Source organism: Belonocnema kinseyi, chromosome 4 (genome assembly GCF_010883055.1).
Source record: "Belonocnema kinseyi isolate 2016_QV_RU_SX_M_011 chromosome 4, B_treatae_v1, whole genome shotgun sequence".
Taxonomy (NCBI): domain Eukaryota; kingdom Metazoa; phylum Arthropoda; class Insecta; order Hymenoptera; family Cynipidae; genus Belonocnema; species Belonocnema kinseyi.
Genome location: NC_046660.1, coordinates 3,954,326 through 3,970,899, shown reverse-complemented (window position 1 = coordinate 3,970,899; position 16,574 = coordinate 3,954,326). Strand labels below are relative to the sequence as shown.

Genomic DNA, 16,574 nt, shown 5'->3' with positions numbered 1-16,574 from the left:
CGATCTGCCCTGAAATGTTGCTTGCCAATCTTTTTACTTTTCGCACGAATATTTTATAATTTCGAATCGAAGCCGCGCATTCTATGGAAGCGACGGTGCTGTTCCTAGCGGATGGAATGCAAATTTATGCGATCGTTACAAGAGGTCCAAATCAGCGCCATCTTAGCGTTGCCCCCGTCACTAAAAGTATATGAACCTACAGATCCCTCACAGAAATTGTTTCCAAACTCTACTTCCTCAAAATTCCATAAAAACAATAATACTGCAAATACTGTGCATATAATAAATTATTATGATAGTGATGATATAAATTGTAAATGGGAAATTGCTTCTTAATCTTTCAAAGTGACTTATATTTATATCACCTGTGAGTGATTTGTTACTGCTTTGAAACATGAAAATAAAAACCTAACCTCTAATAAAGCAAATAGTACTTTCTTTTTTTATTCAATACTTATCAATCAACACATTTTCTTAAATGCGCATGAAATAGTAAACACAGTACCTATAACAATATACACAATACAACTTTTAGAAGGTGTTCTATAATAAAAAATTCAATTTGACACCGCGACTAATGTTTATTTTCGAGATGTCAAAATAATTAAAAATATTATGGTTGCACATGCGCAGTGAATTTTACTGACTCTTAGCGCCATCTAGCGTTGGCCCCAACACTAAAATTAAATGTCTTCTAAACGATACATGGGAGAGCCACCACTATGCTCGTAACGATTGCCCCGAAATTTTCTACCCGTGCGTTACGCTCTGTATTTGATTCGTTGCTGTTCGCGCGCAATTTTGAAATGCTAAAGAATAACATTTTTACTGTTTATTATGAATAATGTCATTTTTAACTGATATAAATATTTATTAGATTGATATCAATGAATCTTGATGAAAATAAAAACTTATTAAGTGCATACTGTGTAAATAAAAAATATCCTTCGGTACTCACTTGTATTTTTCTTGCATATCTTTCATCGTTCGAAAATTTTGTTATTTAAAGTTTATTAAAATGCATTGACAATCTTGTTTTTCAATAGAATTATATTAATTGATACAAACATTTATAGATAGATAAACGTTTATTTTTCGGCCTGCTTCCCTTAAGAAATTGACTTGCTTACACTTCATTTTTTTTACAGAATTTTCTTACAACTACGTCTCACAAAGTACCATCCATCCACACCTTATAACTAATCCGCTCGCTCCTATAGCTTAACCTTACTCGCTGCGCCTCACCTCGCACGCATTTCGCTCTTTTGCGGCTATGCCTCGCATGACCAGCCTCTGTCTCCGCATTTTATACATTTTTATTTTTATCAAGATTCATTAATATCGGTTTAATAAACATTTATTTAAATTAAAATGACAATATTCACTATAAACAATAAAAATGTTATTTTTTATTATTTCAAACTGCGTGCGAACAGCAACTTCTCTTCTTATTCTGCGTTGGCACTATACCTGCTTTACTAAAAGCAGCGAACAGCAACGAATCAGAGACCAAGCGCGACGCATGCTTAGAAGAGTTTGGGGCACTGGTTACGAGCACTGAGAGCACTAGTCGACGCCGACGGACCTTGCATCTGCAGTGTCGACACTCGGCACACGGTCAGCAGAATCAAATCAGCAAATGTCAAAGTTAAATCGTCAAACGTGAATGTGTCAAACGAAATAAAAAATAATATTTCCATGTAAATGCTTTTAATTTTGATATTTTATTGATTTTAAAAAGCAATATTTTACGGAATTTTTCAGTTAATCTGATTGTGAGCTAGCAGAATCTTAACCGTCTTATTTTTTAGAGTTTGTTCTTATGTCATTTTTTAATTTGAGTTTATCTATCGAGAGACGTCAAAAGAGATGAAAAAAAAGTTTTGTCAATCTGAAAGAGTTTTCAGACATCAATATTCCATCAATGTTTTTTAGCAGTTTCCTATTCTTTTTCAAAAAAAAATCTGTCAAAAAGTTGGGAAATTGTAAAAATCCCGCAATATTTACAAGTGAAGTTCGCGCCTCTGGTGGAAGGACTGAAATTTAGAGCCCTGGATGGGATCACGATTCAGTTTGAGTTGAGTTTCAGTGAGTGGTGTCAGTGGATCAGTGTTACACCATACGATACAATGATCCATGATTGCTGCAGCAGGGCCCGATTCAATCCTGCTACCACTGCTCATATGTAACAATATGTAAAGTGGAAAGGTGGTTAGGTGGTCGACGAAGGAGCGGATCGAATAACAACTCTTCACTTGTTAGTTCGCTACATTTTCCTTTTACAAAATTGAATGTTGTCAACGTCTCGTCCCTCAATATTTAATAATTGTCCTTGCTCGTTCGGTTGGTTGGGTTTTGTTGTCCTTTTACTTTTTCACGCGACACCCGTACACGTCCTTAATTCTCTTTGTGATATTTCCGGGTTTTCTGTCTGTCCTGCTACCATGAACGTTATTTGTCACATGAAATTGAGAGTCGGTACTGCTGCACACTCCCCAGTGTGCTCGAAAATGACAACAACGACAACGATTAACCTAATCGAAGAAGAAGAAGAAGAAGCAGGCTGCTTACGTCGTCAATGTTATACTTTCACGGATTTCACCTGTTATTAGATTACCACACACTCCTGAACTCGCCTGGCTCGTTTTGACGAATAGATTTTGAGATTTCGAGAATTTGAGCTGGGGATCAGTGGATTGAGCTGTCACTATTGACGATGCAAAATAATTCAAAAACCAGAGAGATGTTCATCGTTAGAGCCCTTGAAAAAATCCTTGCCGACAGGGATGTCAAAAGGTCGCATCTTTCTCAACTCAGAAAAGCGTGCGAGTCTGCACTCGGTAAGTATTTCATAATAATAATAATAATAATTATTATTATTATTATCATTACTTTTGATTGTTTAAAATTCAGAGAGGAATAGGCATACACATGCGTATGTAAATCAGATACTGTAGTGTACCTTCAAGAGTTCAAGATCATCCTGCTGATGAACTTGCTAACAAAAATATTTACGATCCTTCTAACTGAATCTAAAAGAAAAACCAAGCATATATCTTATTTGAGTATGCTATTTTTTATATTCTTTTTCTAGATAATTTTATATAATTTTGAAAAGATTTTTTAAACAAAAATTTAACTTATTTTTTAGTTGAGATTGAAATTGACCAAAAACTATAATTTTCCACATTTGTGCTACCTACTGTGCTCCGTTTATTGATATTTTCTCAAAAAGATATAGCATTATTATATATTCTCTTTGTGAAAACAAAATTTTCATTATAGATTAAATTCTCTAATTTCTTTACTTGTTATAAACAAATTAATGGATAAAACTGACATTTGTGGCATTTTCGATGTTTGAATAAATTATTAATACTAATGGAGTTGAATTACGTAAAGTAATAATTGATTATGACAAACGAGAACAATTTTCATTGTTATAAATAATCATAAACTAAATCGCTAATTCATACTTTTGGATTTAAAAACTGTTTATTTTCAACAACAAAATTTAATTTTAATTTTCGTTGCAATTTTAGCATCGATATTTCTTGAACATAGTATTATTTATTGTCTTTTTTTTTAATGTTATATTTTTAACAAATGGTTTAACGAAGAATTGTTGACTCTAAATTTCGGTTGTTTAGGAATAGAATAATTTGCCGTTAATAAAAATTTCTTAATCTTATTGGCCACTCCCCATTCTGCGGGAGCAAGTTCTTATTTTTGCAAAAATTTGAAAATTCGATTTTTAATTTTGACCGAAAGCCGATTTTCACAACTTGTGGAATTGTTACCTCAAAATTCTTAGCGAATTTTGTTCGTTATAAACAATTAATGTGCAAAAACGAAATAATTAAAATCTGTCTCCCAGGTTGAAAATTCAACAGTTTAGTTAAAACTTCTTCTCGTTGGTGGAAAAGTCATCTCTTTTGTTAAAAACAATAATTTTTTTACTGAAAAAATTCATCATTTATTTTATGTTTTTTACAAGTTCTTATTACTTACAAGTATTTTTTTATTAATTAAAAGTGTTTATTTAAACCAAGAAAGATGACTTTTGAACACAATAGTTTAATTTTTAACATGATTGTTTAAAATTTTAATCAAATTGTTGAATTTTGAACTTACAAGCATGAATTTTCAACCAAAAAGTCGAATTTTTAAATAAATATAAAAAATTTAAAGAGTTGAATTTTGTAGAAAAAGAAGATAAATTTTCTATCTAAAATGACGAATCTTCTGTCGAAATACATGTATCTTCAACAAAACAATTATATTTTCTATAAAAAATGTATTTTTTAACCTAAATACTTGAATTTTCATGAAAATATGGGAATTTTTTAACTACAAGGATGAATTCACAACCAAAAAATAACACAAAGAAAAACGAATTTTCAATTAAAGAAATTAATTTTTAATAAAATTTCAAACCACCTTGGTACTTTAGTTCTATTTTGGTAGTACTTTTTTGGGATATACATTGAAAATTGATAATTCCAGGTTAAAATTTTAACTGTTTTGTACAATATTAATTTTTTTTTACTTGAAAATTCAACAATTAGGATGATATTTTTTTCTTGACTGACAAATCGTTCTTGGTTAAAATGTGATCTGTTTTTTTTTTAAATTATTTTTTTGTTTGAATTCAACTTCTTTTTATATAAGATTGAATTTTCTTTGTTTGCAATATCCATTCTTACATTTTTTGTTGAGAAATCATCTGTTTTTGTTGAAAATTCCACTACATGGTTGAAACTGAAACAGCTTTATTAAAAATTAATTTTGTTGGCATTAAAGATTCAAATATTTTGTTAAAATTTGACAATTTTCTTAAAAAACGTTTTTTTTCGGTATAAAATTAATTTTATTGGTTGAAAATTGATCTATTTGTTACAAAAGTAGATTTTTTTATTTGTGGAATATTAATTCTATCTTAAACATGCAGTGATTTGTTTAAAAATTAAATTTATTTGTTGAGAATTTGTGTTCTTGATAGAAATATCTCTTTTGAAAATTCATATTTATTGGTTTGGAATTCAACTACTTGTGCTAAAGTTACACTACTTTGTCAAAACTGTTGTGACAATATTACTCTTTGAGATAAAAAGAAGTCACTCGGCAGAGAAAAACAAATTTGCTATATTGAAAAATGTACAACAAGTGAATGTCCAGAAATAAGATATGAGTGTATTTGTTTATAACAATTATCCTATAACAATGACAATTATTTTCATTTAGTTTTTATTAATAATTACTTTTATGTATTTCAATTAGAAAGAAAAGAAAGTTTAATAATCGATTAAGAAGTTCCAAATTATTCAAAATAGCTTCTTCCACTTATTTTCCTCCTCATTTCCTTAAACTTGAAATCAGGAATTCGAACGAAATTAAGGGGCATTTTCAGATACATGTTCCAATTATTTCCGCAAATTCTATATAATTTACCTGAAAATAAAGGAACGTAACGAAAGTTTCGTTACTTTCCTCTTCTTTTTTTTTTGTATAAAATATGATTAACGCATAATTTTGACATTGTACCTTCGTAGGCTCATTATGCTTTTATACTTCTTTAGACTAAACTTAGTTTTTAGCCAAATTCTTTCAAGTTTATCGAAATAATTGGCAAATATCGAAAAATGCCTTTAAATTCGTTCGAATCCCTACTTGAAATTGATTATTTTTGAAATCATGCCCCATGCTCTGCAGAGGATTTGCGCAATGAGATCAAGGAAGTACCGAATTCTCAGAGCGAAGAAACAATCTCTAACGCTCTGCCTCAGCCGAAGAGCGACTCGAGTGTCATTTCTGCCGAAAAGTATTTCCTCCCCTTCGAGCTGGCGTGTCAGAGCAAATCGCCAAGAATTGTCGTCACCTCCCTGGACTGTCTGCAAAAGCTGATAGCCTATGGACATCTGACGGGCAGCGTTCCCGACTCCACGGACCCGAGCAAGCTTCTGATAGTTCGCATTGTCGAGACCCTGTGTGCCTGCTTCATGGGTCCACAGACGGACGAGGGGGTGCAGCTGCAAATCATCAAAGCCCTCCTCACAGTCATGACCAGTCAACATGTCGAAGTTCACGAGGGAACAGTTCTCTTGACCATACGCACCGTTTACAATGTCTACCTCGCTTCAAGAAATCTGGTCAATCAGACGACGGCTCGTGCCACTCTCACGCAGATGATCAACGTCATTTTCGCCCGAATGGAGACTCAAGCGGTGAGCAATTTATTTAGAAATACACTAATAGTACAAACAAACAAAAATTACTCATCAATCTGTTCCTGGTTAGGAGGAGGAGCACATCAAGTCGGAGTTGGAGCAACCCGATCTTTCCGGAACTTCGGTGACGGAAGTGGAAAGCGAGGTGAGAGTTAGCGAAGAGTCGTTGGCAGAAAGCGTGCCCGAGGCTCAGAGCATAGTGAAATCTATTTTAGAGGATGTCGTCAATACGGCTATTCCTGAAGATCCTCCAACCCCCGCTCCTTCAGAGGCAGCGAGTGTGGACCAAGTGCCTGCAGACGACAACGCAGACGAGGCGGTTGTCGAGAGCGACAATATGGTGACGGCCAAGTTCACGCATGTTTTGCAGAAGGATGCCTTTTTAGTTTTTAGAGCTCTCTGCAAGCTCTCGATGAAACCTCTGCCTGATGGAACTCCAGACCCCAAGTGAGTGTCTCTGTTTATATATAGGTGGTTCATTCTTTTTTTTTTCAATGGACAATGTCGTTTATTGATTAGAAATATTTGTCTTCAGGTCTCACGAGCTACGATCAAAAATTTTGTCTCTACAATTACTCCTCGGTATTTTACAAAACGCTGGTCCGATTTTGAGGTCCAACGAGATGTTTGTCATTGCAATTAAACAGTATTTGTGTGTGGCGCTGTCGAAAAATGGCGTCTCCTCTGTTCCCGAAGTTTTCGAATTGTCGCTGGCTCTCTTCCTCGCTCTCCTGGCTCGATTCAAGGTGCACTTGAAGATGCAGATAGAAGTATTTTTCAAGGAGATTTTCATGAATATACTCGAGACGTCGAGTAGTTCCTTCGAACACAAGTGGATGGTGATCCACGCCCTCACTCGCATTTGTGCGGACGCACAGAGTGTCGTCGATATATACGTAAATTATGACTGTGATCTCTCGGCGGCCAACTTGTTTGAAAGGTCAGTTGTTTTTCTTCTTGATTTTTACCCTATTATCCTAAAGAGTCAGTTGTTGCATATCCATCCATCAATATATATTCAATGTCGAAACTGTTTCAGGCTTGTTAATGATTTATCAAAAATAGCGCAAGGTCGTCATGCTCTGGAACTGGGCGCGTCTCCCAATCAGGAGAAATCCATGAGGATAAGGGGCCTGGAGTGTTTGGTGTCCATCCTGAAGTGCATGGTCGAGTGGAGCAGAGATCTCTACGTGAATCCCAGCATTCCCGCGGAACAGCAGTTGCCAACTGAGCCGCCTGATCCGCCCCTCGAGCCACCTGCCTTGCCGCGATATGGAAGTGCTGGAAGTCTGTCTTCTGCGAATTCGAGTCTCGTTGGAAACAAGGAAGTGCCCGACTCGCCGGAGCAGTACGAAGTGCAGAAGCAGCAGAAGGAAGTCTGGGAGGCTGGAATCGAGATGTAAAGCCCGCAATGCAAAAATGCGCCACTCTTGTTGGCCTTTTTCTTTTGTTTTGAATCTGCAATTTTGAATCCCTTTTTTAGATTCAATCGCAAGCCAAGCAAGGGGATCCAGTATCTGCAGGAGCAAAACCTGCTGGGCACCTCGCCGACCGACATAGCCAGGTGGCTTCACATTGACGAGCGTCTCGACAAAACCGCCATTGGCGACTTCCTCGGCGATCACAATCACAACGTGGTCATGTACAACTACATTGACCAGATGGACTTTGCTCAGCGGGACTTGGTCACTGCCCTCAGGTATTTTCTCGAGGGATTCCGACTGCCCGGAGAGGCGCAGAAGATCGACCGGTTGATGGAGAAGTTTGCGAGTCGATATTGCGAGTGCAACCCAAAGTAAGTTTTTGTCCACACCATTTAAACAAACGACGAAAGAGGGGATTCAGTTGAGATGATACATGCGACATATGTATATTACGTTTCGATTTTTATTAATGAGAGACGTATCTTTTGTCGCAGCAACGGTTTGTTCACCAGTGCGGACACAGCCTACGTTTTAGGATTTTCAATCATTATGCTCACCACTGATTTGCACTCGCCTCAGGTGAAAAATAAGATGACCAAAGAGCAGTATATCAAACTAAATCGAAGAATTAGCGACAATGAGGATTTGCCCGAGGAGTACTTGTCGAAAATTTATGACGAGATCGCTGGCAACGAAATCAAAATGAAATCAAATCCAAACAGGCCTGGAAAACAAGGTAGCGCTTCATTTATGTATATTTCCTGGAAGGTACATACCTATTTCCGAATTATCTTGAATTTTTCTAAAATATTTCAAGGGATTTTTCAAGATTCCGGGACATTTTTAATACGTTTTAATAATTTGAAGGGATTTTTAAGATTTGAAGGTTTTTTTTTTGAACGCCGAAGACATTTTCAAGAGCTCTTAGTTGGAAGTATTTCAGGAAATTACAGGAACAAAAATCCAGAAAAATTGTTCATTAATTTCATTCATTTGAGTGGGTTTCAATGCGTTTGAAATATTTTAAGATAAAGACTTTTGATGAATTTAGCGAGAAATGGAATGATTTTACAGGACCTATTAAGTTTTAATATATTTGAAAAATTTTAAAAGATTTCCGATGATTTCAATGATTTTAAGGGATTTTAAAGCTCTTAATATATTTTATTTGGATTTGGCAGAATAAGCGCACTTTATCTGCCCGCGGAGCGGCAGTAAAATGGCACTTTATTGTACTGTGACGAGCGGCAGATAAAGTGACAGAAAAGAGGAAGAAGTGAGTGAGAAATCAAAAAAAAAAAAAAAAAAAGAGTGGGAAGAATTGATTTTAAACCAAAGTTTAACTGCGAAGTAAATTTTGGACTTCCAATGTCACCCCTCGCGTCTGCGAATGCGCTACAATCAAGCGCCGTTTTCCAGATAAAAGAGTTTTTATTCTGCCCGTTTCAGATAAAGTATATCGTATGAACCACGGAAGTAAAGTTTTTTTATACTCGTATGCAGTTGTGCCGACCCTGCCTTCGGCTCTGACGTTTAATTCTACATCCTCTTATAAAGTTCAACTTTACTGCCTAGGCACATAATCTACTATTAATCAATTTTCCAGAATTTCAAGAAATATTGTCAGATTTCATAGAATTTTACGGAATTTATTAATACATGGGTCACTCTAATAGTTTCTAGAGTGAGATTTTTCCTTCATTTCATAAACTTTCAGGATAATCTACAGCTTTTAGGGAATTTTGAAGAATTTATTCAAGAAAAAAGAGATATTTCGTAGACTTTCCAAAATTTGAAAAGATTGACATTTTTTCTTCTTTTTTTTAAATTCACTCTGGATTTTTATTAGTTTATCCTGTATTCTTTTGATTATTTAAAATTCTTTAAAAAGAATTTAATTCACTTAAATTCTTCTGAATTAATTCAATTCTACTTAATTAAACGATTTTTTTGTCATTTTTAAAAGTCTTTATTTAATTGATCCTGAGAATCAATTAAAAAAATTATTGAAGGATTTTATATATTAAAGGGTATTTTAAAAGATTCAAAGTCTTTTGCAAGAGTTTTAAAAAGCTTTACGCGATTTCAAAAGATATCAAAGCATTTGAAATATTTTAAGAAATTAAAAAAAAAATTCCCTGAACATAATTTTTTTTATTTAAAAGTTTGAAGGAATTTCAAAAACTTTGAAATATTTTAGGGTAGTTTAAAAGATTTCAAGGCTTTTACAAGAGATTTAAAGAACAGGTTGGCCGCTAATCCGGGAAATGACATTGAATTTATTTTTTGACTGATTTTTCTATTTCTATCAATTATGATATCATTCAGTTTAGAAATGATTAATTCATAAATGTTTCACTTACCAAATTTTCCATTTTAGATTTTTAAATTTTAATGTAATTAATTTTAAAATACAGTTTTAAAGGTTTAAACAATAAAAAATTAGAAGCGCTTTTAATAGAAGATTTTTGATTTTAAAAAAATTTGTAGATGATCAACTGTGAATATAAATTAGTTTATAATTTTTAAAATTGAATTTTACTTATGGAATGAAAAAGCCAATAGTAATTAATTTTACAAGACGATTCGGAATCAGTTAAAAATTTTAGAATTTCTCGATTTTAACGTTAAAAATTAATGTGTTTCAATAGAAAAGTCTTATTAGTTAGAAACATGTAAATGTTCGATTGAAACTTTATAAACTGTTTTTATATTTAATATAACTTCAAAATAATAAATCTATTATCAAAGGTTTCTATTAAATTTCAAGTATTATTTTAGTCTAAAATATTCCATTTTTAAACTATGCAATTCGACATTTTTCAAATAAGAAAAATATGAATTACTTAACTTTTAGAAATATCTGTACATTTAAAATCAACAATTGTAAATTAAATATTCGAAACCTAATAAGAAATCTAAACTGTCAACGTTACAATTTTAATTGTTTTATAACAAAATTTTAATTTGTAAGTCAAATTGTTGAATCGTTGAAGAAATATTTACAAGTTTGGAACAAATTCAAAATTAATTTGAAATGATTTCCAATATTCTAAACAAATTGTCTACGTGTACCGACAAAATGTAGCAAATTTCGGTGCCAAAAATGAGTGGTCTAATTTGAAATCGAATATAGATTTTGGCAGACTTCGAACAAAAAAATTAGAAGCTATCCAAGAATTTTGAAAGCCTACAGAACAATAAATAACATTTCCTGAAAAAATTGAAATTGATTTTTTATTTCAAAACATTAATTTTGAGAGAATATTTAAAAAGATTTAAAGAGCTTTAAAAATTTATCATTGATTAATTCTTCAATTTAGAGCATTGGAAATGATAAGTTGGATTTCTATTTTTTGAACCGAATCTGCGTCTTTGAGCAAAAGTTTAAAGTTTTTTAATTTGGAGTTTAAATTCATTTAATTTCAAATCGTTCTCTTCAAAAGTGTTAGTAGCTTTCATTTTAAACGTTTAAATTATTGAGCATTTGATTACAAAATTTTTGAATTAAAAAATTTTAAACTTCAGTTTTAAAAGTGCAAAATTCAATAGTTCCACGCTGAGTGCTTGAATTTTCAGCTCAGTTTTATTACTGCCAATGAAAAAAGTTTTCGCTTTAAACTGAATATTTCAAAGATTTAAATATTTGTTTTAAATTTGTCCAAATTCACTCAATTCTATCCGATTAAATGGATTTTTAAAAAGTCTTTGCTTAATTCATCTTGAAGTCTTTGAAACGCACATTAAATTCTTCGGTATTTTATCAAATTCTTTTGAATTCTCTTTAATTTTTCTAAACTTATTTCAAGCTCACTCAATTGAATGAATTTTTTCATATTTTCACATTGTTTTCACTTCACTTAATTGATTTTTAAATTCAGCTTGATTTTTCATGAATTTCATCGAATTCTTTCAATTTCCGTTAATTCCTCTAAATTCCCTAAAATTGGATTCAATGGAATTTTTCCGATTTTTAAAATTATTTTCAAATAATTTGAATTTCTTTTTGGGCTAAAAATTATTGGGGTTTCCAAGAATTGAAGAGATTTTAACTTAGTTTTTGGAAGTCAACCTGAATTTTTATTAATTTATCCTGAACTTGTTTAAATTCTTTAAAATTTTGTTGAACGTTTTAAATTTACTTGAATTTTTCTAAATTCACTCAATTCTAATTGATTCAATAAATTTCTTTTTAATTCTTAAAAGTTTTTATTTAATTATTCCTAAATTCTTTTAATGTTATCTTGATTTCTCCGCCATTTCAGCGAATTCCTTTGAATTCCATTCAGTTTTTCCAGTTCCATGGAAATCAGTGGGTTTTTTTCTATTGAAAAAATTATTTTCAATTGATGTGAATTTTCTTGAATTTACCTTGAATGGTTCTGAAATCTTATGAATTAATCCTGAATTTGTTATGCTTAAGCGCGGAAAAGTACCATTTAGTCCCTATATTTTGTCCCATGGGAACTGTGAGGCCTTTGTGTATTTGATACAGCTGCTTACACTCAGTGTACTGACTCACAAAAAAATTGAATTTCAGTTATATCGAGTGAGAAGAAGCGACGTCTTTTGTGGAATATGGAAATGGAGGTGATTTCGACTGCGGCGAAAAATTTAATGGAATCCGTGAGTCACGTTCAGGCTCCATTTACAACAGCAAAGCATCTCGAGCATGTGAGGCCCATGTTTAAAATAGCATGGACTCCTTTCTTGGCTGCCTTCAGTGTGGGACTTCAGGACTGCGACGATCCTGAAATCGCCTCGTTGTGTTTGGACGGGATCCGCTGTGCGATCAGAATCGCCTGCATCTTTCACATGTCGGTGGGTAGTCTTGAACTTTGAAAAGCCAAAATATTCTTCACAACTGCTTTTTATTGTACTTGGTAAGTCCAATTGCTTTATGGCTTTATTGATTGATTTTTGAATCACAGTTGGAGCGTGATGCGTACGTTCAAGCACTGGCGAGATTCACCCTCCTGACGGCCAATTCTCCAATAACGGAAATGAAGTCGAAGAATATTGATACCATCAAGACTCTGATAACGGTTGCACACACGGATGGAAACTACCTCGGAAGCTCGTGGCTCGACGTCGTCAAATGCATATCGCAACTGGAACTCGCTCAGCTGATCGGAACCGGAGTGCGACCTCAACTTCTCGGACCTCCGTCGAAACCTCACTTTCCCTCGCCTCTTGCCAATCTCACAAATCTCACCTACAACAATTCGCATCAACCCAACAGTCTGAATCTTAGTTCCCTCGATCGTAAGCTGCTCAATTTAAATATATTTCCTATACTTGCCTGTTTTTTTCTTCTTTTTTGTTGTTGTTATTGCATCGCCAAGCAATGCAAGTATGCTGATTTGTTTACTTTTTGTTTTCAGCAAGCGTGAAGGAATCCATTGGCGAGACAAGTTCGCAGAGCGTGGTCGTAGCTGTCGACAGAATATTCACAGGATCGACGAGACTCGATGGTGACGCGATAGTGGAATTCGTCAAGGCGCTGTGCCAGGTCTCGATTGAAGAATTGGCGCATCCGACTCAACCCCGCATGTTCTCTCTGACGAAGATAGTGGAAATTTCTTACTACAATATGGGTCGCATCAGACTGCAGTGGTCTCGAATCTGGCAGGTCATCGGCGAGCACTTTGACCGGGTTGGCTGCAGTCCGCGTCAGGACATTTCCTTCTTCGCTGTCGACTCGCTGAGGCAGCTTGCCACCAAGTTCATCGAGAAGGGAGAATTTGCGAACTTTCGCTTCCAGAAAGAATTCCTCAGGCCGTTCGAACACATAATGAAGAAAAATCGCTCGCCGATTATCAGGGACATGGTCGTCAGATGTGTCGCTCAGATTGTTCATTCCCAGGCGCCCAACATTCGGTCTGGCTGGAAAAATATATTCAGTGTTTTCCACCACGCAGCGAGCGATCGCGACGAATCGGTCGTTGAACTTGCTTTCTCGATGACTGGAAAGATTATTAGTACGCATTATTATTTCACAGAGAGTGCCTAACTTTGGTATATGTTTTTCTTTTTCTTTTTCTTTTGTCATGTCTAAAATTGTACTTGTTTGCAGATGAATTGTATGCCGAAGACTTTAGCATCATGGTGGATTCGTTTCAAGATGCGGTCAAGTGCCTGAGTGAGTTTGCTTGTAATGCGTCCTTTCCCGATACAAGTATGGAAGCCATAAGACTGATTCGTGCCTGCGCCTGCTACATCGACATGAACCCCAACTTATTCGCCGAGGGCATGATGGATGACAATGTTATGGTTTCGGAAGAAGATCGTGCCTGGGTGAGAATAATCTCAATCTAAATCTAAATCTTTCTTCGAAATACCTCAATATAGTAAACATTAAAAGAATATCAAAAAAATAATGCAACAGCGGAAGAAACGAGTTTTCTGAAATAAGTTTGGATATTTTTTTTTAATGATTTAAAAGTATACTTTTTACATTTTGCGAGAAAATCTGGTTCGGTGGATGCTCGGAAGTGTACTTCATTCTGAGTAACGCGGTTCACCGATTGGTGAAGAAATCTAAAATGGCCGCTACCATCGACGCACAGCTCTTCCGTGGTTCATTCCAATCGTTCCATTTCCAGGCTATTTCGATCGTTCAAAATGCATTCGTGGCAATATAAAAAAAAGCCCGAAAAACGTAAAAAATGTTTAATGAATCAATTTGATATATTTCAAGTCGTTCCCATACAATCAAGAATATTTCCTTTCGTAAAAATTCCTGAATTTATAGTAATTAAATCGTGTGCTTAGAACTGAAATTAAGTATTTTTGCTCAAAATAGCACTAAACGCACGCGCGCTTCAAGTCCCTGGACCTCCTTTTTTTAAATAACTTAAAACCTTGAAAATCGTTCACAATCTATCGAATTGCTTTATATCTCTTAAAATAATACTTGAATGATTACTTAAGGGGTTAAACCACTGTAGAGCAAGAAAAAATTGTCATATTTCGGGAATTTGTTTTGGCCCAATAAAGAGATAAATCCAAATTTTGTAAAATGGATTCAGAATACTAATAATAAAGTAAAGACAATATTTTTTTTCAAATTCGTTCTTGACAAAATGGCGGCTGTGCAGCATTTCTCCGTCAGCGCCTTTTTTTAAGGCGTCCACGGCCTGAAGTCTATCTCTCGCAATATTTGACCTGGTTCAAAAAACCGAGTATTTTTTCGATTTTGTTAGGAATGTTTAAACAGCGATGCGCCACATGGCGATGAAAATTCGAACTAGAAAGAATAGGCACGATTTTACAGATACATTTTAATTTTTGCATAAACGTCTTTTAACGGGTTTTTTTTTTTGTGGAGTTTAAAGTATTTCTTGGATAATAAAAAAAATTCTTTATCGGAAACAAAGTGTTTTAGATGGAATTTGCATATTACACAGTGAAAAAACCACACTTTTTGACAGAAATGTTTTTCGAAAAAAAAAACGATTATTGTTCTCTTTGTTGTGATTTTCAAAAGATTATAAACTTAAACAGATTTATTTTGAAGCTAAAATTAACTCAAAGTAAATTTTTATTAATTTATACATGAATATTTACTATTTAAAAATCTGGTCTAAAAGTTAGGTTAGAATTCATATTTAAATTCCAGTCTTCTATTATTCGTATTCTTGCCATAATATGGATAAAATTTGTCGCTGCATGCATTAATATGAAGTTTATTTAAGCCTCAAATGCATTAAAACTCGCATGAAATAATTTTTATTTGTTTTAAAAACCAATTTCACAAAAATGTGTTTTTTCACTCTATAAGATGGAAATTTTATCTGAACCCATTTGTTTTTTACGAATCTTTGTTTTTAGCATTCAATCATTGTTTTATACTTAACAAAAAAATCGTAAAAACACTTTTATGCAAAAATTAAAATACATGTTTAAAGTTGCACCTACTCTTTCTAGTTCCGTTTTTCGACACCATGTGCCGAATTGGTAAACCACCATTCCCAATAGAACAACAGCAAGAGACGTGCGTAGGATTTTTCGATACGTTGATTTTTCCTGAATTGGTGCACTTTTGAAAAAAAGTTTAAAATTTCATGAAAAAATTTGTTTATAACGAAAAAAGTGCAATATAAAAAAAATCCTACGTACGTCGTTTGAAATTTCCGATCGAACAGTGAGGATTTGTTCGAGTTGTGTTTCCGGCCAGTTAAAAAAAATGTGATTTAGAGAAAAGCGCGTTTAAAATTGCAAGTATTCTAAAATCACCGGCGCATACCTGAGAGACGTTGCAGCAGAATTGAAAATTTAGTCATTTAGACATTTAGACATTTTTTTCAGCCTTCGCATCATTCGGTATATTATTTTCAAGACCCTAAAACACCCTTTAAGCAAAAAAACTCGATTTTTTTGAAAATTCTATAGTGGTTTAACCCATTAAACAGAATAGATATTTTAATCAAAGAATTCAGGTCGCTTTGGTCTCTTAATTAATTAATCTACAGGCGTCTGGCTCATTTCAGAAACCAAAAATAGTATAAACAGTATTTTCAGTTAAAAATTTTATTATTTCGTTCAAAAATAAAAGTTCAGCTATTTTATTTATCTTTTTGGTTTAAAATATAATCTTTTACTGGCGAAATTTCACTTTTTGTAGTAAAAATTACAACCTTCTGGTTTAAATATAATCTTTTTTGGTAATAACTTAATTTTCTAGTTGAAAATTTAACTGTGCTGTAGAAAATTCATATTTTCAGTTATAAAATTTAACAATTTAATAGAAAATTTAATTATTTTGTTCAAAAATTCGTTTTTATTGGAGAAATCCAGCTGTTTTACTTGTATTGTTGAAAATTCATCTTTTTAGTTAGAAAAAAAGGTCCCTGGTTGAAATTTAACAATGTTTCTTAAAATTTTAGCTTTTTGGATTATTCATAATACCTATATAATATAT

General features: G+C 33.5%; 1 protein-coding gene across 2 annotated transcripts in view; it reads left to right on the top strand.

The window, feature by feature from the left end:
- Window positions 1-1,800: 1,800 nt before the first annotated feature.
- LOC117170557 (brefeldin A-inhibited guanine nucleotide-exchange protein 1) overlaps window positions 1,801-16,574 on the top strand; it is a 17,744-nt gene continuing 2,970 nt past the window's right edge. Inside the window, exons 1-12 of one of the 2 annotated variants that reach the window (XM_033357385.1) lie at window positions 1,801-2,257; window positions 2,613-2,840; window positions 5,713-6,224; window positions 6,298-6,674; window positions 6,763-7,167; window positions 7,267-7,626; window positions 7,711-8,022; window positions 8,146-8,387; window positions 12,192-12,472; window positions 12,583-12,916; window positions 13,036-13,632; window positions 13,728-13,948. In XM_033357385.1, coding sequence (XP_033213276.1) covers window positions 2,717-2,840; window positions 5,713-6,224; window positions 6,298-6,674; window positions 6,763-7,167; window positions 7,267-7,626; window positions 7,711-8,022; window positions 8,146-8,387; window positions 12,192-12,472; window positions 12,583-12,916; window positions 13,036-13,632; window positions 13,728-13,948 — 3,765 coding nt within the window. In that variant the 5' untranslated portion in view covers window positions 1,801-2,257; window positions 2,613-2,716. Of the gene's footprint in view, window positions 2,841-5,712; window positions 6,225-6,297; window positions 6,675-6,762; window positions 7,168-7,266; window positions 7,627-7,710; window positions 8,023-8,145; window positions 8,388-12,191; window positions 12,473-12,582; window positions 12,917-13,035; window positions 13,633-13,727; window positions 13,949-16,574 lie in introns of both variants that reach the window. The other variant, XM_033357384.1, reaches the window with a different exon arrangement.